Here is a 24,030-nt window from a genome sequence, read left to right as displayed (position 1 = left end):
TACACACATGTATACACATGTATACACAGACACATGCAGACAAAACATAAATAAATCTTTAAAATAAATAGAGTTGGATGTTTAGAGGAGTGCTTGGCAAGGCCCTGGGGTGCCTTGTGTACAAACGTACACACAAGCCAGCCTCTTGACACTATAAACTTTCCTGTGACTCAGACTACTTAGAAAGCTATGAGTTGCATATTATCCATTTGACCTTTAAAATTATACTCATTTCTAGTGTCATGTGTATGAACATGTAATATGCTTAAATATATTATTTATATTGATAAAAACAATCAAAACTTTAGTGGGATCTCAAGATATACTAACATAGATTAAAGCACATCATTAAAGTTCCATATTCCATCAAGCTAGGTGTTGGAGTTCTAAGTCCAGCACTGGGATGGTAAGGGAGGCAGCTAAGTTTCAGGCCACCCTGGACTATAAGGTGAGAACTTATCTCAAAGAGCCAGCAGTAAAGAGGAAGTGCACTTTGCTCTTAGCAAGTTACATACATTTATCCATATTCTGTAATGAGCAGTGAAGGGATATAAAGTAGAAAACAGGCACCGTGAAGATTTAGACAATTAAGGTAAGCACAGAATGACTTTTAATACACCAGACAATGTTAATAAGACACAAGTCAAATAGACAAGTGCAAATGTGTTTCAGAGCAAAGTTAATAGAAAAACAAATGAGACATTTCCTCTCCCTTTTGAAGAGCAACATCTACTAGCCAAACATTGTTAGTCAAATGGCTAGTCACAGGTAAAATGTATTTTGTGAAAAACTTGGAATAGTCAGAAGTCTTTCTAGTATTTTAAACAGCTATGTACAGTATTACCAAGATCAGTTTATATACACAAATATTGAAGAGAAACTGGGCAAAACATTTAAAAATAGGCTAACCATACAACCAAGTACAAGACTTGACAGGAGGAAGGAAACATGTTTTAAAGTCAGAGGACATTATAAGAAAATTTACAAAACCAGTAATAATTATACTACATTAATACAGCATTCAAACAGGGAGGGGTAGGTGCATTTTTTCAATGCACTAGCTTCAAAGTCCAAAGAAAAAGAGGCAAAGCTGCTTTTCATGAAGAGCAGCTACATATTTCACATAATTGTTTTAAAAGAAAGCCTATTAACAACAATGATTGTTTAATGCTAGCTTTACAGCAAGAGGAAACTAAAATAGCAGCAAATTCACAAGGCAAGGCTTCCACAGAATGACCATCCCATGGTGCACATGATGCCTAAAGTGCTCCCAGTCGGATATACAAGTATAATTCACAATAGAAAAAAGAAAAGATTGACACAGGTACATTGGAGGCTGAGTAGTACTGAGTCTCTGAGCAATTTCCCTTTTGGAAGGGAGAGGATGTTCGCAGTAAAGCCCTTGAGTCCTTTCTACAGGTCAAAACAAGGAAAGACACCTTTCATCACACTGCAATAGTGAATGATAAGCAGCACACCACCACAGTGGCGCACCCCAAAAAGGGTGCTGGAACATCCAACAGTGACTGACATCCTACATGAAACAGATGGGAAGATGAGACAAAAGCCTGACAGAGCCAAGTCAGAATTCAGCTCTCAACTGTAATTCACAAAAGTCATAAAAGGCATTTTAGGAAAACTACTGATACCAATGGGCAAAGTAATTGCAAAGTGGATTCTAGCAGTGATTTCAACCTAGCTTCCTCTTGTCACAGTTTTTTTTTTTTTCGAGGGGGGAGAAGTTGGGGAATGTGAGCAGTTCAGTATATAGTAAGGCTGACAGAGCGGTTCATTTTCTTTCCAATAAGTCGAGAAGTTCTATTACTCTGGGTGGTAGATCTAGTGGCCATCCGATCTGTGAAGAGCGCCCGTTCCTCAGCTGCAACTTTGGCTGCCATTTGGGCTTTCTTGAGTTCTCTACAAAAATAAAAAAAGGAAGCAAGACTTTAATTTACCTTCTGCATTAATTCTATGGGGAGAGTCTAAGAGACCAAATACAAACTGAATTGTTGTGCTGGCTAGTTTTATGTCAATTTGACACAAAATAGGATCATCAGAGAGAGGCAGGAGCCTCAATTGAGAAAATGCCTCTACAAGGTAAGGCTGTAGGCAAACCTATTTCTTAATACAAGGGTATAAGACACACCTGGAGCTGGTGAAAAGATTCATCAGTGAGAACACCTGCCACCAAGCCTGACAACCTGCGCTTGATGGCCAGAATTCATACCATAAGATAAAACATGGCATGTGCACATACACCCAAAAGATAAATGAAATGTAATTTTAATAAATAAACAAACAGGAATGAGAAGATAGCTTGGTGTGTAAAGTGCTTGTTGCACAAGTATGAGGACCCCGCACCCACCCAGAAAGCAGGGTGGGAGTTGAGGATTTAGCTCAGCGTAGAGCCATAGAGGTCTTCAGCTCTGAGGGTGCTATACAGTATGGGTGTAGCTGCACATGCCTGTACTCTTAGTTGGGAAGCAGACAGGAAATCCTGAGGGCTTGCCCAGTCAGCCAACCTAGCTTAACTGGCAAGCTCCAGGCTCAATGAGAGACCCTATCTAGAAAATTAAGACTGATGTCGTGGTGCATACATTTGATCACAGAGCTAGAGACAGGCAGATCTGAGGCCAGCCTGGCCTACACAGAGAATACTTGGTCTTAAAGAAGAAGGAAAAAATTTAATAGGAACATTAAGGTGGAGAGGAAGACATGTGATATTCACCCTCAGTTCCTGTCCAGAAGTATACACATATGCATACCACGCATACAAATAAGAAACTTTTTTGGGCTGGGCGGTGGTGGCGCACGCCTTTAATCCCAGCACTTGGGAGGCAGAGGCAGGTGGATTTCTGAGTTCGAGAGTTTGAGGCTATCCTGGTCTACAGAGTGAGTTCCAGGACAGCCAGGGCTACACAGAGAAACCCTGTCTCGAAAAAACAAAAAACAAAAGAAACTTTTTTGATCAACTTTATCTTTGCAACCAGCTTCCTGAAACTTTCAAGTTCCCAGATCAAATACAAGAATCATTACAAGTCGGTGAGATGGTTAGCAAGGATTAGCAAGCAAGAGACTTGTCACACAAGTCTACAGACTAAGTTGAATTCCTGGAGAAGCCCAGATGAAAGTGGAATGAGAAAACAGGCTTCTAAACGTTGTCAACTGCTCTCCATGTATGCAGTAGCATGTGCCCCTCCTACAGTAATACACTACCAATTAAACATGTAGTCACATAATTGACATTTACTTCACTGTTTTGTAAAACAGGCTGAAAAATGTTGGTGAGACTGAGAGAAATGTTATAGATTGTTTTAGGTTCTACCATGATTTAGACCTTAGAGATAATGACCACTTTAAGCAATCACATTTTTAAATATATTTTTTTTGCTTTAAAAGTAATGAAAATTAAATATAGAGCACCATATATCCCAGGCAACAGAAGCTGTACACATGTGGGTGCTGGGACTTGAACCTCAGTCCTCTGGAAGGGCAGCCAGTACTCATAATTGCTGGGTCATCTATCCAATTTGCCACACTCTTTTTTTAAGACAGTATTTCTGACTAAATTTGGAACATCACGATTCAGCTGAGCTGGTAGGAACCCACCTACTTCTGCCTTGCCAGTGCTGAGATTATAGACACAAGCCTCTGTGCCCAGTGTTTTCCAGTCGGCTGGGGAGCCAATCTCAGGTCCTACAGTACGTGTGGCAAACCTTACCTCCTGAGCACTGCCTCACTTTGGTTCTCTCACACAAAATTAAAGTTTGACAAAACCCTAAGTGATCTCTTAACATCTGAGAAGCAATGAGAAAGGCAGAGTAAAAACAATATAATAATAATAATAAGAAGAAGAAGAAGAAGAAGAAGAAGAAACCTCCTTACTTCTGCAAAAGAGAATTTTTGAATTTTTCAGCATTCAATTCTATCCGTAACTGCTCTGCGCTCTTTCTAGATGCAGACAGCAACACTGAATGCTTCACCAGCATCATTGCTGAAGGCCTTCTCTCTGGATCAGGATGAATCATAACCTAAAGAACAAAAGCAAAACAGTGGTTAAAAACTACTACTTAGAACCACATGGGATGGTGCACATCTTTAATTCCACCACTCTGGAGGCAGAGCTCAGTCTGGTCTACAGAGCGAGTTCCCAGGACAGCCAGAGCTACATAGAGACCCTGACTCAAAAAAAGAAAAAAACAACAACAAACAAACAAACAACGTACTCAGTAAACCACTGAGGTGTTAATAAAGCACTTCACATGTACACCACTCACTTTTAGCAACTCTGTCAACTCCTGGGAAAGCACTTGTGGAATCCGAGGTAATCGACCCTGCCGAATTTCATGCCACTGGTCTCCATTTCTGGGAAGGGGTTCAGCACCAGCAGCACATATGACTGTGAGAGCAAGAGCAAAAATATCTGCTTTCGGTAGATGGCTATAGTTCTGTAAAATTTAAAAGAGAAAAAAAATTAAGGTAGTAGGCAAAATAACAGATTGCACACCATGATGGTCTCTGTAAAAAACTCGTATTAAACACTTTCGAATGCCACATTTAAGCATCTATTGAGAAAATAAACTGCTATAATTAGGAAGCATACAGTGGGAGGGAGGGGATAAATATAGACTTATATGTTCTTTTGCATCTGCTTAGGATATTTTTTAGTTTTATCCATTTGTCTGAAATGTGGAGAGCTCTTGGTGCTGCTACCAGGATATTGGCAAGAATTTGACCTTGGGTTAGGACAAGAAAGCTCAAGATCTTGATCATCTTTTTTTTGTTTTGTTTTTCGAGACAGGGTTTCTCTGTATAGTCTTGGCTGTCCTGGAACTCACTCTGTAGACCAGGCTGGCCTCGAACTCAGAAATCTGCCTGCCTCTGCCTGCCAAGTGCTGGGATTAAAGGTGTGCACCACCGCTGCCTGGCCGATCTTAATCATTTTGATAAGTCCCTGAACACCATGGGACCTTTGTCTATGCCTAGTTGGTTCCTTGACTACTTTGTCTTTGACCTAGAACTGACCTTATTCTTTGCATGTCCCTAGAATGGTATAAACCAGACTGAAAAAGGTAAACCCACCTTAACACTTGCTGGGGTCAACTATAATGTTGTCTAATTGTCTCAGACTTCTTTCTTTAATCCTCCCTCCCTCAAGAACCAGCTGACTGAGTAGGCTTGGTCACTGCAAAATTCATGATGTCCTTATTTTTAATAGTGAACAGTATTCCACTGTGTAAATAAACCACATTTTCTGTATCATTTCTTTGGTTGAGGGTATCAGGGTTGCTTCTAGCTTCTGGCTATTACAAATAAGGCTGCTGTGAACATAGTGGAGTGCTATGAACATGTGTCCTTGTGGTACTGTGGAACATCTTTTAGGTATTTGCCCAGGAGTGGCATATTCTTAGGTAAAACTATTTCCAGTTTTCTGAGGAACCACCAGAGTGATTTCCAGAGTGATTGCACCAGTATGCAATCCACCAGCAATGGAGGAGTGTTCCTTTCTCTACAACCTTGCCAGCAAGTACTGGGACTTGAGTTTTTGATCTTAGCAATTCTGATAGGTGTGAGGTAGAATCTCAGGGTTGTTTTGATTTGCATTTCCCTGATTACTAAGGATGTTGAACATTTCTTTAAAGTGCTTCTTCACCATTTGAGATTCCTGTTGAGAATTCTGTTTAGCTCTGTTCCGTCACTTTTTAATTGGGTTATTCCATTTTTTGGAGTCTAACTCTTTGAGTACTTTGTATATTTTGGATATCACCCTCTATCAGATGTAGGGTTAGTGTCTTAGTGGTTTACTGCTGTGAAGAGATAACCATGACCAAGGTAACTTGTAGACAACATTTCATTGAGGCTAGCTTACAGGTTCAGAGGTTCAGTCCATTATGATCAAGGTGGGAACATGCACGGTACAGGAAGAACTCAGAGTTCTACATCTTCACCTGAAGGCTGCTAGAAGACTGGCTCTCATGTGGTTAGGAGGAGGTCTTAAAGCCCACATCCACAGTGACACACTTTCTCGAACAAGGCCACACCTCCAAATAGTGCCACTCCCTGGGCCAACCATATTCAAACTACCACATTCTATTCCCTGGCCCTCCTAGGCTTGTTTGAACACGTAAAGTCTATGGGGGCCATATCTAGCCATAGCATAATAAGAAATACATTTAGACCAAATTCCAAAGTTCCCATAGTCTATAGCAGTCTCAATAATGTTTAAAGTCCAAAGTTCAAAGCCTCTTCTGAGATCCATCCAATCACTTTAACTGTAATCCCCAAAGCAAAACAGGAAACCAGGGGGGCAAACTCCAAAACTCTGTATTGTCATGTCTGATGTCAAAGTGTTCTTCAGATCACTCCTTTCTCATCTTTGTTAACTGCCACAAAGTTCTTTCTCCCGGGGTGGTTCCATTCCCTCTTAGTAGCTTTCCACAGCAGGTATCCAACAGCTCTGGCATCTTGAACATCTTGGAATCTCCAAGGCAACTTCAACATCACAACTTCTTGTTCCAATGTCTGGGATTCACATATGATCTTCTGGGTTCCACCAAATGGCTTGGATCACTTTTCCAGCTCTGCCCTCTGTAGCACTCTAGGCTCTGGTTGACTCCACTCCACTGCTGCTGTTCTTGGTGGTCATTCCATGGTTCTGGCATCTATAATACACTGGGGTCTTCCACTGCAACTAGGCTTCACCAATAGCCTCTCATAGGCTCTCTTCATAGTGCCAAGCCTCAAATCCTTTGCATGACCCCTTCAGTCCTGGGCCATCAACTGCAACTGAGGCTGCACCTTCACCAATGGCCCCCTATGGCGTCTCACAGTGCCAACAATACTCAGCTGCTCTTTATGACCCCTTCATGCCTTCAAATCAGCCTGGGTGATTCTTATATATTACCGAGTACAGCTGCAGCACCAGGTACATACGACTTTGGCTATCTCTGGAACACAGCTTTTTAGTGCTCTCAGAAAAAATTTCCCAGAAGATTTCACCTCAGTGATGCTGGTCTCTCCTTAATCACCGACAATTTCTCAGCTCCAGCTAACCAGCATCAACTGCCCCAGCAGTCCCTTGTATTTTTCACTCTAAAGCAGAGCCACATAGCCAAAGCTGCCATGCTCTGATGCTTGCTGGGGCTGGAACATGCCCCTCCTCCCCCACCCCCTTATTCTATTACCAGCTTTTTGCAACAACCAACCATTGGACTGAGGGTGGGGAGCCCCTATGTAAGAGTAAGAAGAAGGACTGAAGGAGCTGAAGGGGATTGCAACCTCATAGGAAGAACAACAGTATTAACTAACTCAGACCCCTCAGAGCTCCCAGAGGCTAAGCCACCAACCAAAGAGCATACATGGGCTGGTCCTTGGCCCTGGGCATCTAAGTAGTGTAGTAGAGGACTGCCTTTTCTAGCCTCAGTGGGAGAGGATATGCCTAATCCTGTAGAAATTTGATGCCCCAGGCAATGCTGGCAGTGGGAGTGGGTAGGGGAGCACCCTCTCAGAAGCAAAGGGGAAGGGAAATGGGGTGAAGAATTTGGGAGGGGGAACTGGGAAGGGGGAGCATTTGGAAATGCAAATAATAATGTGAAAATGAAATATGAAATGTGAAATAGTAATAAAAAATAGATAGCTAGATCTATAAACAGATACTGCTTTATCAGTTGCCCATGACATATTCAGAAGCAAGTCTCAAGCCTTTGGGGATACATGTGCAAACAATGTACTTGCAGAAATACAAGCTTCACACATGCATACGTTCAATAAGGCAGAGCAATGTGCATGGAGAGAAGAGCAAGGAGATTACATTAGACTTTATGTGACACACATCGTAATTTACCTTTCATTTCCATAGTAAATACGACATTTTTAGCTGGGCAGTGGTGGCGCACACCTTTAATCCCAGCACTTGGGAGGCAGGGGCAGGGGGATTTGTGAGTTCGAGGGCAGCCTGGTCTACAGAGTGAGTTCCAGGACAGCCAGGGCTACACAGAGAAACCCTGTCTCAAAAAACAACAACAACAAAAAACCCAACAACATTTTCAGATTGTTCTCTATGTATACATAATTTACATAATCATTCTTACAGAAAAAACTTCTTGGACTAAAAATTCTAGGTCAATGGAAATGTGATTTTTTTTTTTAAAAGATTTACTTCTTTTTATATGCATTGGTATTCTGTGCAAGGGTGCCAGATCCTCTGGAACTGGAACTACAGACAGTTGTGAGTTACCACATGGGTGCTAGGAATTGAAATGGGGTTCTCTGGAAGAACAGCCAGTGCTCTTAACTGCTGAACTATCTCTCCAGCTGGAAATGTGTTTTTTAAATATCAATATTTAAAATGTGGTCTCTAGAAAGGCTATACAACTGTGAAATTCCATGGGTAGTAAATGGACAACTTTCAATGCCGTCAGCCTCCTCCCAGACAGGTCTAGACTCTCTACTTTTAGTCTGCTAGTCACTTAACTGTCAACATATTGGAACTCAGTCTTCTGTTAACTGGTACGAAGCAAATACTATAATCCAGGGAGGAAGAAATTACCTCTTGTAAAACTTCATTTGCTAGAAAACGACTATCACCTTCTTCAACTTGAGGACTAGAGATTCTTGTTACATGCCCAAGATCACCTAGAGGTATTAGAGAAGTACAGTTGTTCAGTTAGCACACAACCTATTTAACATGCACAAAGCCCTGGCTTGATATCTATAACCATTTAAACTAACCATGGCAACACATGCCTATAAGCCTATAAGTCACAGCTTTTTGCACTACACAACATGCTCAAGGAAGCAGACCTGGGATACATGTATACCTAGGATACATGAAATCCTGTCTCAAAGTACATAAACAGTGGCTGGAGAGATGATGGCTCACAGACAAGAACACTTGATACTCTTGCTAAAAACCAAAGTTCTGTTCCCAGCATCCACACAGTAGCTCACAACTACTTGTTACTGAGATCCTAGGGATCTGATGCTTCGCCTGGCCTCTTTGAGCACCAAGTATCCAAGTATCCAGTGGGGCACTTTTGAGTGAGGCTAACACTCAAAAACGTATTATGGAAATGTCACAAGAGGATAAAATGCTTGCCTTACAAGAGTAAGGACCAGAGTTCATATCCCCAGAACCTATGTAAAAACCAACACAGGAACAACAAACCCAGAACAACATCAAGATGGGAGCTAGAAACAAAAAAATCCCAGGGGTTCACAGGCTACCTAACCTGGTATCCAAAGGAGTACACAACAAACAAAAGACCCCACCTTGGAACAAGGAGGAATGTGAGAACTTTCAAGTCTGTCCTCTAACATCTGCACATGCTGTCTTTCCTACCATGCCCACACTATACCTATGCACACACCCAACCTCCAATATCAACCCTTCTTAACTTTAACAGTTATCCTAATAGTTAACAAAGTAGTTTTACCTATTTTAAACATAACTTTGTTGGATATCCAGTCATCTTCATCTCCCTCCTCAGAGACAGCATTTGGGATTGAGGTTCGAGATATAAAAATATTACCTGTTGGATAAAAATAACTATATTTAACAAACAAGGCTGAAGTGGAAACTCCTAGTTCTTTGGGAAGTTAGTTATGTCAAATGATGTTTGCTGGGGCACACAAGTGAAAGGATGTCTTGCTAAAGCAAACACATAGAAGTACCTGTGATGAAGGAGTATAAATGTGACCCCACAAGAAGTGGGATCACATGTGTATTGGTTCACCTTATACAGTGTTGTTGAGCTCAACTTGTGATAACACTGCCATCGAGAGAAACTCACCAAGAACTGCTTATGAGGTTCCTGTGGCAGCTTGCTGCTTCTGTGGCCTCCCCTCAGGCCAGCTGGCATTCATGCCTGGTATTTGCCTGCTGAAAGCACTGGATTGTAGCTGCTAGTTCATGCCTGAGGTCTGCCTGCCTAGAGGGCTGGTCTGCAGTTGCTGAGTCATATTTAGTGTTTGCTACGGGACTGAATTGCTAAAAAAAAAGATCAAGCTTGCCTCTCAAAGAACTACTGCTGTGCAGGCTGATTCCCCCCACATTCTAATAACTTTTCTATTCCACTACTTTTTTTTTTTTAAAGATTTATTTTATATATGTGAATTCATTGTTGCTGTATTCAGACACACCAGAAGAGGGCATCAGATTCCATTACAGATGGTTGTATGGTTAAACCCTTATTAAAAGTAGGTTGCAAAAAATGTATGCCACACAAGGCCAAATATAAAAATCATCCATAAAGCTGGTGAGATGACTCCAAGAGTAAACGCACTTGCTGCCAAGCCTGACAATCTTGAGTTCAATCCCCAGAAGCCACAGGATGAAAGGAGAAAACCAACTATTGTTGTAAAAGATCATCAACATGCCGGGTAGTAGTGGCACAGCCTTTAATTCTAGCACTTAGAAGACAGAAGCAGGCCGACCTCTGAGTTTGAGGCCAGCCTAGTCTACAGAGTGAGGACACAGAGAAACCCTGTCTCAAAAACAAAACAAAACCCAAATCAAAACAGGGAAAAAAAAAATCCATCAAGTCTTATAAATTGCAGACTATTATATTCTATACCAATCTTAGAATAACAACTTCAAGGGATAAAGATCAGGCTGTATGCCTTGGAAATGCTTTTTTGTTTTGTTTTCAGGACAGTTTCTCTTTGTTGTTGCAAGATATTTGATCACACTGTGAACACTGAGATTGTGTTATTTACTTAAAAACAAAACCTGTCTATTTGTGGTGTGGCTCAGCCCTTAGCATACCCTTTAATTGGAATATAAACATGCCCTTAGCACACATCTTTAATTTCAAACAATGAAGATAAAGTTCATTGTAGAAGGAAGCACCCATATTTTGAAAGTGATGTTTGAGTGGCAGACAAAGTGAATAGGATATGCACAACTCTCCAAAGAGAGAAAAGGGAAGCTATTGTGCAGAGAAGACCAAGAGAAAGCAATTTTACTGGGACAGTCTTACAGAGACAGGTTGCTGAAAAAGAACAAGCTAGACACAGGTGAAGATAGAATGAACCAGAGAACGAGTACAAGACCGATTAGAACATATAGACCAAAGTTAGTATGAGGTCAAACAGAGCAATTCAGGAGAGGCCAAGAGAAGCCAGCTTGAATCAGTCAGCTTGGAGAGGAGTTTGAGCCAGAACAGCTAAGTTGAATCAACTAGCCAGAGATTGAAAAGAACTAACTATGAAAGGCTGAGCTTATTCAGCATCAAGTCTCAGAGGTGAAAAATATTCTAGGCCTAGATAAGATTGTATGGAGGCTAGAAGCTTCCAGGATTAGGCCTAGGATAGCAGACAGAAGCAGTAAGCCTCAGGAAAATAAAAGTTACTTTTACAGGCTGTACTGGAACTTGCTTTGTTGCTCTGTAGACCAGGCTGGCCTCAAATCCACCTACTTTGCCTCCTGAGTAGTAGAATTAAGAAAGTGTACCACCACACCCAGGTGATTAGTTAGCTTTGTTGTTGTGTTGGTAGTTGATTTTTGTTTTAAAATAAAAGAACCTTGCCTGCTAGAATTAGTTTGAATTCATTAACCCTTCTAACTTTTAGGAAGGCAGAAGCTAAAAATAAAGCAACCAGTTAAACACAGAAGTTTATCTGTAGGATTAGGTGTACCATTTTTAAGTAGAGGGGCTGGGGAAATGGCTCAGCAGTTAAGATCACTGGCTGTTCTTCCAAAGGACCAGAGTTCAATTCCCAGCACCCACATGGCAGCTCACACCTGCCTGTAACTCCAGTTTCAGGGCTTCTGACACCCTCACAGCCATATATGCAGGCAAAACACCAATAAACATAAAATACTAAAGAAAAGAAAAAGTAGCAGGATAAAATCTAAAAAGAGTAATGATATAAGCAGATGTACAGCACGGTCCTAAAACAGATACCAATGTAAACAGGCCAACTCTGAAAGACTTGGCCCAGTGTCGGGGGGTGGGTACAATATTCCCATCATAAAACACTAGCAAGTAGTCAATGAAAAGTAGTAAGACACTTTTCATGACACTTTTACATTGTTACAATGAAGTACTTTATTTCCTATAGCCAGGTCCCAAACAACACAGCCAAAGCACCTGTAATACTTACTAGGTTTTATATCCATGTGAACCAAAGACATTGAATGTATGTATCTCAAGCCCCGGCCAACTTGCAAAAGGAGATCCTTCAGCTCGACTTCAGTAAAGTAGCTCATGACTCTGTAGTTCTCACTTATAGCATCAGCTAAACTCCCACCTAATTAGAGACAGCAAAAATTATTATTTTCTCTTCTCTCTATATTGAACAACTGCAATTCTGCACCCAGAAAATGATATTTAATAAAAGAATCTCTCTGTTCAACTTTTATTTATTGTTTTAGTATGTATATTTGCAATTATAGAAAATACAATTTAAATGTCAGGCTTGGTGATTAGGCACATAATCTCAGCTTTTAGGAGGCTAAGATAGGAGGACCACAAGCTTGAGCCCAGCTTAAGCTACAAAACGAGTTTAAGGTTAGCTAGCCCAGACAACTTAGTAACAGTCTCAAAATTTAAGGGCAAGATGCACTGCTGGCTGAGCATGTAGAGATCCTAGGTTCAATTCTCAGCACTGGGGGAAAACACAATTTAAACTTTCTTTTAAATCCATCAACCTCAGCAACCAACTTTTGTTCACTTTCTCAGAATAAATTGTCAGTTTCTTTTTTTGAGGGGGTAGGGACGGGTAGGCCGAATGTACATTTCTCAAGTGAAATGGGAGAACTCCTGAGAGTGGAATAAGAACCAGACCATTTTACAAAAATCTTTAATCCCAGCACGCCGGAGGTAGGGACTGGCAGATATCTGAGTTCAAGACCAGCCTGGTCTACAAAGCAAGCTATAGACCAGACAGAGCTACATAGCAAGACCCTGTCTCTAAATAAGATACTGATTTAAACCAGGAAAGGATAGAAGTCTTTACTACCTATGTCATTTATTGATCCACAACTACTAAACTGTTATTTATGAAACAAAAAATAAACCTTTACTATCAAGTATTTCTAAACCTTACATTTCTTTTTTTTCTTTTTTTTTGGAAATAGGGTCTCTATGCAGCCCTAGTTGGCCACAAACTCAAGAGATCTGTCTACCTCTGATTCCAAAGTACTGAAATTAAAGAGTGCACCATAACCAGCTATGTTTCATTTTTTAAAAAAATAGATTTCTATCTTTATAAATATATGAGCTTATGTGAATGTTCATTATGTGTGCACATCTGGGAGGTAGAAAAGGGTATCTCTATCTATTTCTTTGAAGCAAGATCTCTCCCAGAACCCAGGATTCATCCACATTTTCTCTGTTGTGCTGCAAACCAGAAGCCCCAGTGATTCTCCTGTCTTTGCCTCCCTGGACTTGGGGCTCAGAGGCACATTCAGGAAGCCTAGCTTGTTGCAGATTCTGGAATTTGTACTCTGGTGCTTATTATCGCGAGCAAGCACTCTTAACTACTGAGCCGTCTTCATGGCCTCCTAAACTGTAGGTTTCTCTAATCTTTATGAAAACAATGTAAAAATAAAAACAACCTTTATGTATTAAAAAGGTATGTTTAACCAGGATGTAGTGATGCATGCCTTTAATCCTAGCACTTGGGAGGTAGAAGCAGGCGGATCTCTGTGAGTTGTCTACAGAACAAGTTCCAGGACAGCCAGGGCTACCAAAGAGAAACCCTGTCTTGAAAAACAAAAAACAAAACAAAAAAAGAGTAGCTTGTAATAATAGCAGATTCCTATAAGATCAGAATTCAGGACTTCTAATAAAGGTTTAATGAAAAAGGTCAAACATTTGTGAAAAACTATACAAAGCTGACCTTTATTTTCCTGTTTTGTTAAACTGAGGTCGGGGAGCATACAGACAATTAAAAAAAAACGTAACTTACTGCAGTGGTTAAAATAGATTTGGCCCTCATAGACTCGTGTGTTTGAATGCTTGGCCCTCTGGACGTGACACTATTAGGAAATGTCCTTGTTAGAAGAAATGTGTCACTGTGGGGGGTGGGCTTTGAGGTCCTATGGTCAAGCTCCGCCCAATGCGGTGGAAGATAGTCTCCTGCTGCTGTCTTTGGATCAAGATATAGATAAAATTCTTGGCTCTTCCAACACCATGTCTGCCTGAACGTTGCCATGCTTCCTACTAAGATCGCTGAACCTCAAAACTGTAAGCCAGCCCCAATTAAATGTTTTCTTTCACAAGAGTTACCTTGGTCATGGTGTCTCTTCACAGCAATAAAACCCTAAGACACTTACTTAATAAATAAGTATTAGTGAATTATAGCAGGAAACTAGACTGGACAGATGGTGGGAATATAGCAGGATTTCAGAATGTCTTCAAGAAATGGCTAAATTTAGATGAATGGACTCATTGTCCTTTTATGAGCAACTAACATAAATGTTAGAAGCGCACAAAATAAAATGAGAATCCTAAATACAGTAAGTATTCATTGAAAACATCTTTGTTAAATTTTGAATGTGTTTCCCAAAGTTCAATAGTTAGAAACTAGGTCCTAGTAAAAGATGAACAGGGCTGTTGCTTCAAGAATGGTTTAATGTTAAATTAAGTCTGGCCTAGTGGTACAGACAAGCCTGCAAGATTTGAGATGGAATATAAGATCAAGGCCTGCCTTGGCCAGAGTGTGAGCAAGGTCAACCCTGGGTAACTGCTTGGTAAAACCAGTCACAAAACAATACAAAAAGAACTGAGGATATACATATCTCAGAGGTAAGGCATTTGAGAGCATTCAAAAGGCTCTCAGTTCAATCCCTCGTGCCACAAAGGAAAAGACTTATCACCATAGAGTTCCATCCACGACCACACAGTAAGACCTGTAATCTACATGAAAAGATACAGCATGACTGACCATCTCAGATGTTGATACCATGTTCTGTTCTTAGACTTCCTAGCCTCCAAAATAAACCAAATGAATTTATTATAATTCCCACTCTTTGCATTCTTGTACAACTAAAGATAAGACTAAGATACTCTTTCCTGTGTGTCCATAAACTATACTATGTGCTAAGGAATACCAAAATATACATAGCAAGGCAACCAGTATGCAGTCTTCTTGGGAAGCTCAGCATTGAGTGAAATGCATTTATAAACAAAGTAACAGGTTCTACTACTAAGGCATGAAGATGTCACAGAAGGAATAAGGCTTCCAACTCAAAATTCATGTTTCTGGGGCTACATAGTAAAACTCTATCTTAAAAATCCTAACAAAAGGACTGGAGAGATGGCTCAGTGGTTAAGAGCATTGGCTGCTCTTCCAGAAGTCCCAAGTTCAATTCCCAGCAACCACATGCCATCTCGCAAATGTCTGCAACTCCAGTTCCAGGGAATCTGACACCCTCAAACACCAGTGCACATAAAAATAAAAATTTAAAAATCTTAATGTACACACGCGCGCGCGCACACACACACACACACACACACACACACACACACACACACACACACACACACAAAGAGGGAGCCAGAGTAACACGTGTATCGTAACACATGATGAACTGCCCCTCAAAAGGGAAAAAGAAAAATGTAAGATTGTAACAAACCTTCCCACGGTCCTTACCATTACAGTATTCATTCTGTATAAGCATATGATCATCTTCTGCCCAGGCAGAGAAATAGCGAACCACATGGGGATGCTGGCCAAGCACAGCATGAGCATATACTTCTCTCAATGCATTCTGCCTAGAAGAGCAATACGAATAAGATGTTAAATCATTTCTACTCAGGAGTAATCAATTTATCTGAAGTACCATAAAGTAAACCCAGACTTTTAAACTATCACTATGCTAAAAGGTGACTTACTTAAGAGAACTAAGAATTATGCAAAATGGCATGGTGACAACACTTTAACCCTACCATCAGGGAAACTGAGGCAGGAGACTGGGAATTCAAAATTGTCAGTACATAACGTTGAGCTCACCCAGGCTAGTCTGAGCTACACAAAACCGTTAGGGTACTAGAGAGATGGCTTAGCAGTTAAGAGCAATGGACTTCCTCCAGAGGTCCTGAGTTCAACTCCCAGCACATGGTGGCTCACAACCATCTGATGCTCTCTTCTGGTGTGTCTGAAGACAGCTACAGTGTACTTATATACATAAAATAAATAAATAAACCTTTAAAAATAAATAAATAAATAAAAGCATTAGGTGTTTGGTTACCTAATACCTTAATTAATGTTTATTACTAACAAAGGGGATAAAAAGCGAAAGACAAAAATGTTTAATACATACTCATCAACAGAGCCAGCCAGTGGTTTCTTTGATCGTTTAATGGCATAAATGCATCCATCTAGCCTCTTCACACATTTAAACACAGAACCAAATTCTCCAGAACCAATTTTCTCCAGCTCATGAAACTCAGTTGTATATCGTGACTTCATATTGCTTTCAGTAATTGTAATTCTCTGTAAAAGGAGAGTATCCATGTATAATACAAAGATATGAAACTTGAAAATATCATTCATTCTACCTTAGGTTCTGCTGTTTACTTAACATGCAGACATATATTAACTTTTTTTAAATAATAAAAAGTTATTTACTTTGGCAGGTCTTGTTTCATCTTCAAACTCATAATCACTGGCTTCCATGTCTTCAGAGGAACTGAAAAAAATTCATGGGTTTTTACCAAAACATCAACTTGAGACTAAAAACCTTACCTACTAACTATAGTGAAATGCATTTTAATGGATACAAGCAAAAGAGAAAGCATTTAATTTTGTAACCCTAAATCTGAGTCAGATGATGGAAAGAAAAAAGAGTCCCTACTGAGATAAACTCACTAACTAGACTGCTGTCATAAAGACAGAAATGAAGGCATTAGAAATGAAGTCTCTGGCCACCAAGATAGCTCAGAACAGTGGTGCTCAATATCAGATACTCATATTACAATACATAACAGAAACCAAATTAGTTATGAGATAGCAATGAACTAACTATGGTTGAGGGGTCACCATAACAAAAGGAACTGGATTCAAGGGTCAAAGCATTAGGAAGGTTGAGAAACACTGGTTCAAAGGGTAAGAGCTACCTCTTGATACCTGAGTTCAATCCCAGGGACCCACACAGTCAAAGAATCAACTCCTGAAAGTTGACCCCTACAAGTGTGAACCTCGAACACAAAATAAATGTAGTAACAACTCTCTCCCATTAGTTGACACCATAAATCTGACAAGAAACTAAGCTTTTCTTTTTTTAAAGATTTCAGTGTAAGAGTTTTGTGGGTATGAAAGTCACAAGCAGGCCTAGTGCCTGAAGAATCAGAAGGGTCAGATGGATCCCCCAGAACTAGAGTTACAGCCATTTGTGAGTTGCCACATAGGTGCTGAGAACTAAACCCCTAGAACAGCAAGAGCTGTCAACACCTCAGCCACCTCTCCATCATAGGAATCACCATTTCTTATTCTTTCCTTTTCTCAGACCACTTCTTTCCTACAGCTGATCATCTGAGCGCTAAGTGCCAATATAAGGAAAACTTTCAGAGTGAAGGCATTTGTGCCATTCAGTAGAAACCTAACTGTACTGATAGTACACCTTAGGTGTAGAGAGAAACCAAACTATACTTACTCATTAAAATATGCTCTCTTTCTCCCACGACACCGTCCTGAGGAATGAAGCAATACAGGATCCGGAGTAAAGGGGTTAATATTCACTTGAGGAGTTTGCCGTGTGTCGAATTCCTTTTTTCCTGATTTTTCTGTGTCCATGAATAGAGAACTACCCCGGAGTTTAACAGAGCTGGAATCAATAACTCGAGCTTTGGAAAGCAAACTCTAGGAAAGGGAAATACAATCTTCAGGATCCAGTCTTCTGGATAGTCTTCTCAATATAACCTCCAACTTGCCTTTCTAAGTGGCCGAATGTGTAGCCCAAAGCAGCACATTGTGAATGAAGCTCTGTACTAGAACCCATGCAGGGAGAGGTTCCGTTACCAGACTTGGGGGAAAGAAAAGAACAAGGGGGGAGGGGGGCAATACACAAGCCTTAGTTATACTTCAAGTAAAATAAACAGTGGCTAATTTAGGGGTCAGGTTGAATACTAACTAGTTATCTGTAAAAGACAGCAAAGTAAAAACTGGTACCTAATCCTAAAAAGGAACATTTGTAGTGACTAAACTACAAAACAGTTCCTATCAGTGGCTAAAAATTAACAGGCTCTTTTAACATTCTAAAAATAAAAACACTCACTCTCATAAAAAAATCCCCACATCGACCTCAAGTAGGCTTTTGAAGGCCACTTCACTGGACTCCTCCCCTGAACTATTAAGGAGGATGGTACCTTGGGCCTGTCGGCCTATAAAATAGCGAAGCACAAAAGCACATGTATATTCGTTGTTGTGACTGAGGTTGCATGGAAATCAATAGATTCCCTTTAAAAGGCTACGTTGAGGGGCATATGTGATAGCTCGCCTTTAGTTCCAGCACTCGGGAGGCAGAGGCAGGAGTATCTCGGAGTTCCTAGTCTACAAAGTGGGTTCCAGAACAGCCAAGGTTGTTACACAGAGAATCCTTGTATCAAAAAACGTGGCTTATTTCCCATGTTAAACTTATAGGTGCCATGCCTGTCTTTATTTGGGGACTTGTCTACTCTTAATTTGTTTGTGATTTCTCAAGTATTACCAGTGGCAGTATGCATATTCACTGGCAATTCCGGACGGGTTCTGAACACACACTTCTTTTAGACACATTAGTTTTGACACATAGACTAAGAAAACCACAGGGGAAACCCCAGAATAAACACAAAACTTCCCTAATACTAAGTCCCGAAAGACAATCAAAAGCCACCAGGAATATTCATGAGTTCACGACAGTAAACGCAGATAACTCCCAAAAGGAAGCGCAGAATCTCTAAGGCCATGTAGCACGGAACCACAAGTCCAGGGGGTTGGAACAAAACCTTTAATAAACCGAACTCCTTCTATCCGTGCCCCCAAAATTACAGGTCCGGACACCGGATTTAACAGGCACCATATGGCTCGGAGTGTCAGGTGGTCAGCAGCAATCCCGCATCATAGCCACCACCATAGCATCGCGCCACCGGAACCAAATAAATACTCAACCACCTGGACAGCAGGGACCAGGCCTTTTGTAAAGTGGAGTAGTTACAGACCAGGCTCATTGTTCAGTTACATAATCTTAACCGACAACTTCTGGGCAGAGCCAAAAAAGGGGCTGCCAACATTTTTTTTTTTTTTGAGTGGCGGCGCAGGACAGCGAGCGGGGTGCGGCAGGGCGGTTATGTAACCGAACCCCGGCAGTGGCGCGCAGGGCTGCGGCGCCGCGGCCTTTTTTTTTTTTTTAAAGCCCCTTAAGCCGGCTCCTCCGCCCCCTCGATTACCTTGGGAGTGTGCGGCGTGTCGAACAAGCGTAGCTTGCGGAAGGTCTTGTGCGGAGGGGTGCTCGGGTAGCCGGGCTGCGGCGAACAGGGGTCCTCCATGGCCCGCGGAGCCCCGCAACCCTGCGGGGAGGCATCCCCCGGGTCGCCGCAGCGCACCGGCGAGAAGGAGCTGCCCAGAAAGTAGGCGGTGGCAGGTGATTTGACCGGCGACGAGGAGCCGAAACCCTCCTCCTCCCAAGAGTCGCCCTCGGCGCCTCCACCCGCCGCTTGCGCGCCCCGGCCGCCGCCCCGCAGCAGCAAGTCGTCCTCCAGCTCTCCGGGGCTGCTGGGCTCTGTGCCGGGCGAGCGGCGGCGGCGCTCGGCCTCGGCCTCGGCAGGGCTGCGTGCAGAAGGCAGGGGCGAATCAGGTTCCTGGAAGGCCGAATCCTCCCCGGTACTGTGGCCGCTGCCTTCCTCCTCCTCCTCCTCTTCCTCCTCACAGTCGCTGCCGGGTGAGAAGATGAGCTTCTGCCGCAAACTGCAGGCAGCTGCGACGCGGCGGGTGGGCGGCGGCTGCTGTCGGCTCAGGAAGCTCATTTCACGGCTGCAGTCACGGCGGAGCACCGGAGAAGAGAGGACCGGCGAGCACAGGCCGGCGGCGTCCAGGTCGCGGCTGGCACAGGGGGCGGGTCCGCCACGTGCGATCGGGCGCGCTGGGCAGAGGCTGCAGCGGGCCTGCGCGGCGGCGACTCAGAAGCTCGCCAAGCTCCCGACGCGGCGACGGCTGCGGCGCGGTATGTCCAGCGGAGACTGGCCGGTCCAGTGCTGGCGAAAGTCTCCGCAAGTTCGGCCGCAAGTTCGGGATCCGCGGCTTCCCGCGACCGTTAACCACGTGAGGGCCCAGCCCACCAATCCACGCCCAGCCCCGGTTTGAAAAAACAGGGAGGGCGCGACGTAGCCCACGGGGGAGGAACCAGCTACGCGATTTTGGCGGGAACTCGCAGGCTCCGCCCCACACCCTAGGCGCGCCGCCGGTCCTGGGCGGGTCACGGCGTCCAGGGCCAATGAGTGGGCCTCGATTGCACAGAACCCCGCCCAGAGTCTATGTCTAGAGGACCGAGGCCTGGCGGGAACCGCCCAGCGAGGAGGGGCGTGAGGATCACGTCTACTGCCCTGCGCTGGGCGTGGGTCAGCCTCCCAGTTCAGAAGCATCCGGGCACCGTGCAGCCTTTGGGGACGTCTAGAAGCCTGGCCCAACCCCACGTTCTGAGGCCCGACCCCTGGGGCGTTCTGGGCGTGGCTGTGTCCAGTCACGTTCTATAGTCGCGGTCTGGTCCGGAAACTGTGACCGAGCTCTGGACCTTGCCCAGCGCGGAACTCAGATAATGAGCTGCTGTACTAGTACATTGGCTATAAGGCTGTCCCTCTGTGATGACCTCTCCAGTCCTGTGTCCCTCACAGCCAGACTTATCCGTGGTAATCGGTCCTGCCACAAGCCCGAATGCCCACCCTGCAACCGTAGTGTTTATATTTATTCGCTAACACGTGAGAATGTGCTAGCTAAACTGATTGGTCCGGAGGAAAAAACAAACAAAACCTATGTGTAACAGAGGTGTGTGCTGGCGCACACACCTGTAATTCCAACAGTATGGAAGCTGATATAGAGGACCAGAAGTTCAAAACCCCTTTGCTGTGTAATGGTCCTGTCTCATAATTTCCGGAAAAATAGTTTCCACAACCTTATCAACCATAACTTAAATCTGTTTACATACAAGTATGTTCCTGTTTTATATGCTACGGTACGATCAATCATTTCTCGTTATTTTGGAGCTTTTGGTTTTTTAGCATTCTTTGCTGGAGTGGGAATTGCTGAGGCCAGACTGTCATTCAGAAAAGTAAGTTTTCTTTTTTTTACTAGGAAATTAATCCACTTTTGGGGAACTGAGTAGAAAACTTGATGTTTCTTAGTGTAGACTCACATTATCTGGATAATAGCCGTTTATACTTTTGTCATTTATTGTAGTTAAGAGTATTAACCTGTGGTGGGCTGGAGAGATGACTCAGTTTAAGAGCACTGACTGCTCTTCCAGCGGTCCTGAGTTCAATTCTCAGCAACCACATGGTGGCTCACAACCGTATATAATGGAATTTGATGCCCTCTTCTGGTGTGTCTGAAGACAACTATTGTGTACTCATGCATAAAAATAAATAAATAGATAAATAAATCTTTTTAAAAAAGAGTATTAACCTGTGTGCGCGCGCATGTGCGTGGTTTGTGTTTTTTTTTTAACGCTTCAAAGGCTGAAAAGTCAAATTCATTTTTGTTTTTTGTTTTTTAATTTTTATTTATTTATTATATGTAAGTACACTGTAGCTGTCTTCAGACACCCCACAAGAGGGCATCAGATATCATTACAGATGGTTGTTAGCCACCATGTGGTTGCTGGGATTTGAACTCACGACCTCTGGAAGAGCAGTCAGTGCTCTTAACCACTGAGCCATCTCTCCAGCCCTCATTTTTGTTTTTGAAACCTGCCTTTGCCATGTAGCCCAGATTATTTGAACCACCTTCAGGGTAGTGGGACAATAGACCTGTGCACCTGCCAGGCCAGGCTGATTGACTGGTCTTTGGGTTTTGTTTGTTGTTTTTTAAGATAACTGTGTAGCTCTAGCTGGCCACTAAGTCACAGGGATCCATCTGACGTGGAAGTTCAGACATTACTATTAGATAGGGATCAGAGTGACCTGAAAATAAGATTGAGCTCAACAGAAGCAAATTGCCCTTTAGTTAGAACAACAAAGGCCAGCGGTCTCTCAAGCGGAGACAAGGATTTTGGCCATTTCAAAGGGAACTTCTGGGATGGAAGTTTCCATATGCAGATCTGTTCCACTTAAATTGTCTCAAAAGTGTAAATACAGAAGGAGGTTGTTATAGTGATGTTGTGGGCAGATTTTATCAGCTTGTCAACTATTATGTCCTGAGTTTCTCGGTTCATCTGAGGCTTTTTTTTTTAAACCCTTCAATTACAAGTATGAGTCACAGGTCCAGCTTTCAGGCTAAATTTTAAAATTATCATTATTGCCAGGCTTGGCAGCACACACTTTTAATCCCAGCACTCAGGAGGTAAAGGCAAGCAGAAACTACCACATCCAGCTGAAACTACCAAGTAAAACCCTGTCCCAAGAATGAATTATCATTAGTGTTTGTATCCATACTACCATGCAAGTGTGCCGTGGTTTGTATGTGAAGGTCATTAACCTTCACTTGAGTCCCAGTGATCAAACTCAGGTTGCCAGGCTTGCAAAGGCCTTCACTCTGTGAGCCTTCTGTCAGCCCTGCCAAGCTGAATTTTTTTTTTTTTTTTTTTTGGTTTTTCGAGACAGGGTTTCTCTGTGTAGCCCTGGCTGTCCTGGAACTCACTCTGTAGACCAGGCTGGCCTCGAACTCAGAAATCCACCTGCCTCTGCCTAACAAGTGCTGGGATTAAAGGGGTGCGCCACCACCGCCCGGCAAAACATTATTATTATTTTGTTTTTTCTTTTTTTCTTTTTCTTTTTTTTCTTTTTTTTTTTTTTTTGTCTTTTCGAGACAGGGTTTCTCTCTGTGTAGTCCTGGCTGTCTGTCCTGGAACTCATTCTGTAGACCAGGCTGGCCTCGAACTCAGAAATCCGCCTGCCTCTGCCTCCCAAGTGCTGGTATTAAAGGCGTGTGCCACCACCGCCTGGCTCCAAGCTGAATTTTTAATAAAAGCCCATTTTAGGGCTGGAGAGATGGCTCAGTGGTTAAGAGCACTGACTACACTTCCAGAGGTCCTGAGTTCAAATCCCAGCAACCACATGGTGGCTCACAACCATCTGTAATGAGATCTGATGCCCTCTTCTGGTGTGTCTAAAGACAGCTACAGTGTATTCATATATAATAAATAAATAAATCTTAAAAAAAAAAAAGCCCATTTCAGTACCTAAAAACATGGTGTGAAGGATTTCCTGAGATCCTGGTTGGTTCTGTGAAGTAACCACAACTGTCTAAATGTGTCTTTTCATATGCTATCTCAAGCTGTAATTATGTTGAGGTGGTTGTTCTGTGTCTGATCGCAGTTCTCAGTGGAGATTCAGGATTACAGGGTGCATCACACCTGGCTCACACACTTGCCTTTAATTCTGTGTAGGATAAGAACTTTACACTTGTCTATTTGCCAGAGAGGTGTTGTCTGATCTCCCTCTGTGAGAGCCTTGAAGGGGATATCTTATCACCTCCTCTTCACACACACCTCCCTTTCCACTCTTTTTTATGGACAGTTGACATTTTCTTAATTTTATAAGACATATAAATAAAAATAAGTTTAGAAAATTGCTTTTATCTATAATATGAGCTATATCTTAAATTGTGCTTTTTAGATAAAGGAACATACGTGTCCCCAATTAAATAGATTTTTCTGAGCCTCTCCTATGTAAGAATTCCGTTTACAGCCAGCAAGATGGCTCAGTTGGTAAATAAAGGACAAAAGCACCTGCCACCAATCCTAACAACCTGAGTTTGATCCCCAGGACCCATGTGCTGAGGAGAGAAACAACTCCCACAAGTTTTTCTTTGACTTCCACACATACACTATGTGTATGTCCACACACACTCGTGTGTCTGCACACCTGCACACACACATGCGCACACATGCATACA

At 42.5% G+C, this 24,030-nt stretch overlaps 1 protein-coding gene across 1 annotated transcript; it reads right to left on the bottom strand.

Moving 5' to 3' along the window:
* Positions 1 to 572: 572 nt before the first annotated feature.
* Wee1 (WEE1 G2 checkpoint kinase) lies at positions 573 to 20,234 on the bottom strand. The gene is made up of 11 exons (XM_028768061.1): positions 19,374 to 20,234; positions 17,603 to 17,808; positions 16,579 to 16,639; positions 16,271 to 16,443; positions 15,601 to 15,722; positions 12,106 to 12,252; positions 9,435 to 9,530; positions 8,549 to 8,634; positions 4,278 to 4,448; positions 3,886 to 4,031; positions 573 to 1,917 (listed from the first exon to the last, which is right to left on the bottom strand). The coding sequence occupies exons 1-11, from the start codon at positions 19,947 to 19,949 to the stop codon at positions 1,761 to 1,763; spliced, it is 1,941 nt and encodes a 646-aa protein (XP_028623894.1). The 5' UTR covers positions 19,950 to 20,234; the 3' UTR covers positions 573 to 1,760.
* Between the last annotated feature and the right edge of the window lie 3,796 nt (positions 20,235 to 24,030).

Source organism: Grammomys surdaster, unplaced genomic scaffold (genome assembly GCF_004785775.1).
Source record: "Grammomys surdaster isolate TR1022 unplaced genomic scaffold, NIH_TR_1.0 184, whole genome shotgun sequence".
Taxonomy (NCBI): domain Eukaryota; kingdom Metazoa; phylum Chordata; class Mammalia; order Rodentia; family Muridae; genus Grammomys; species Grammomys surdaster.
The sequence above is the reverse complement of the archived record's forward strand: the minus strand, read 5'-3'. Positions and strand labels throughout refer to the sequence as shown.

What these genes read in the sequence shown, in the direction of transcription:
- Wee1 (XM_028768061.1), bottom strand. Translation starts at nt 19,949, where the DNA reads ATGAGCTTCCTGAGCCGACAGCAGCCGCCGCCCACCCGCCGCGTCGCA. An exon ending in TCACATGGATATAAAACCTA is followed by an intron (nt 9,531 to 12,105) that starts GTAAGTATTACA and finishes TTTATCCAACAG; the next exon opens with GTAATATTTTTATATCTCGA. An exon ending in AAAAATTCTCTTTTGCAGAA is followed by an intron (nt 1,918 to 3,885) that starts GTAAGGAGGTTT and finishes TTATTTTTGTAG; the next exon opens with AGAACTCAAGAAAGCCCAAA.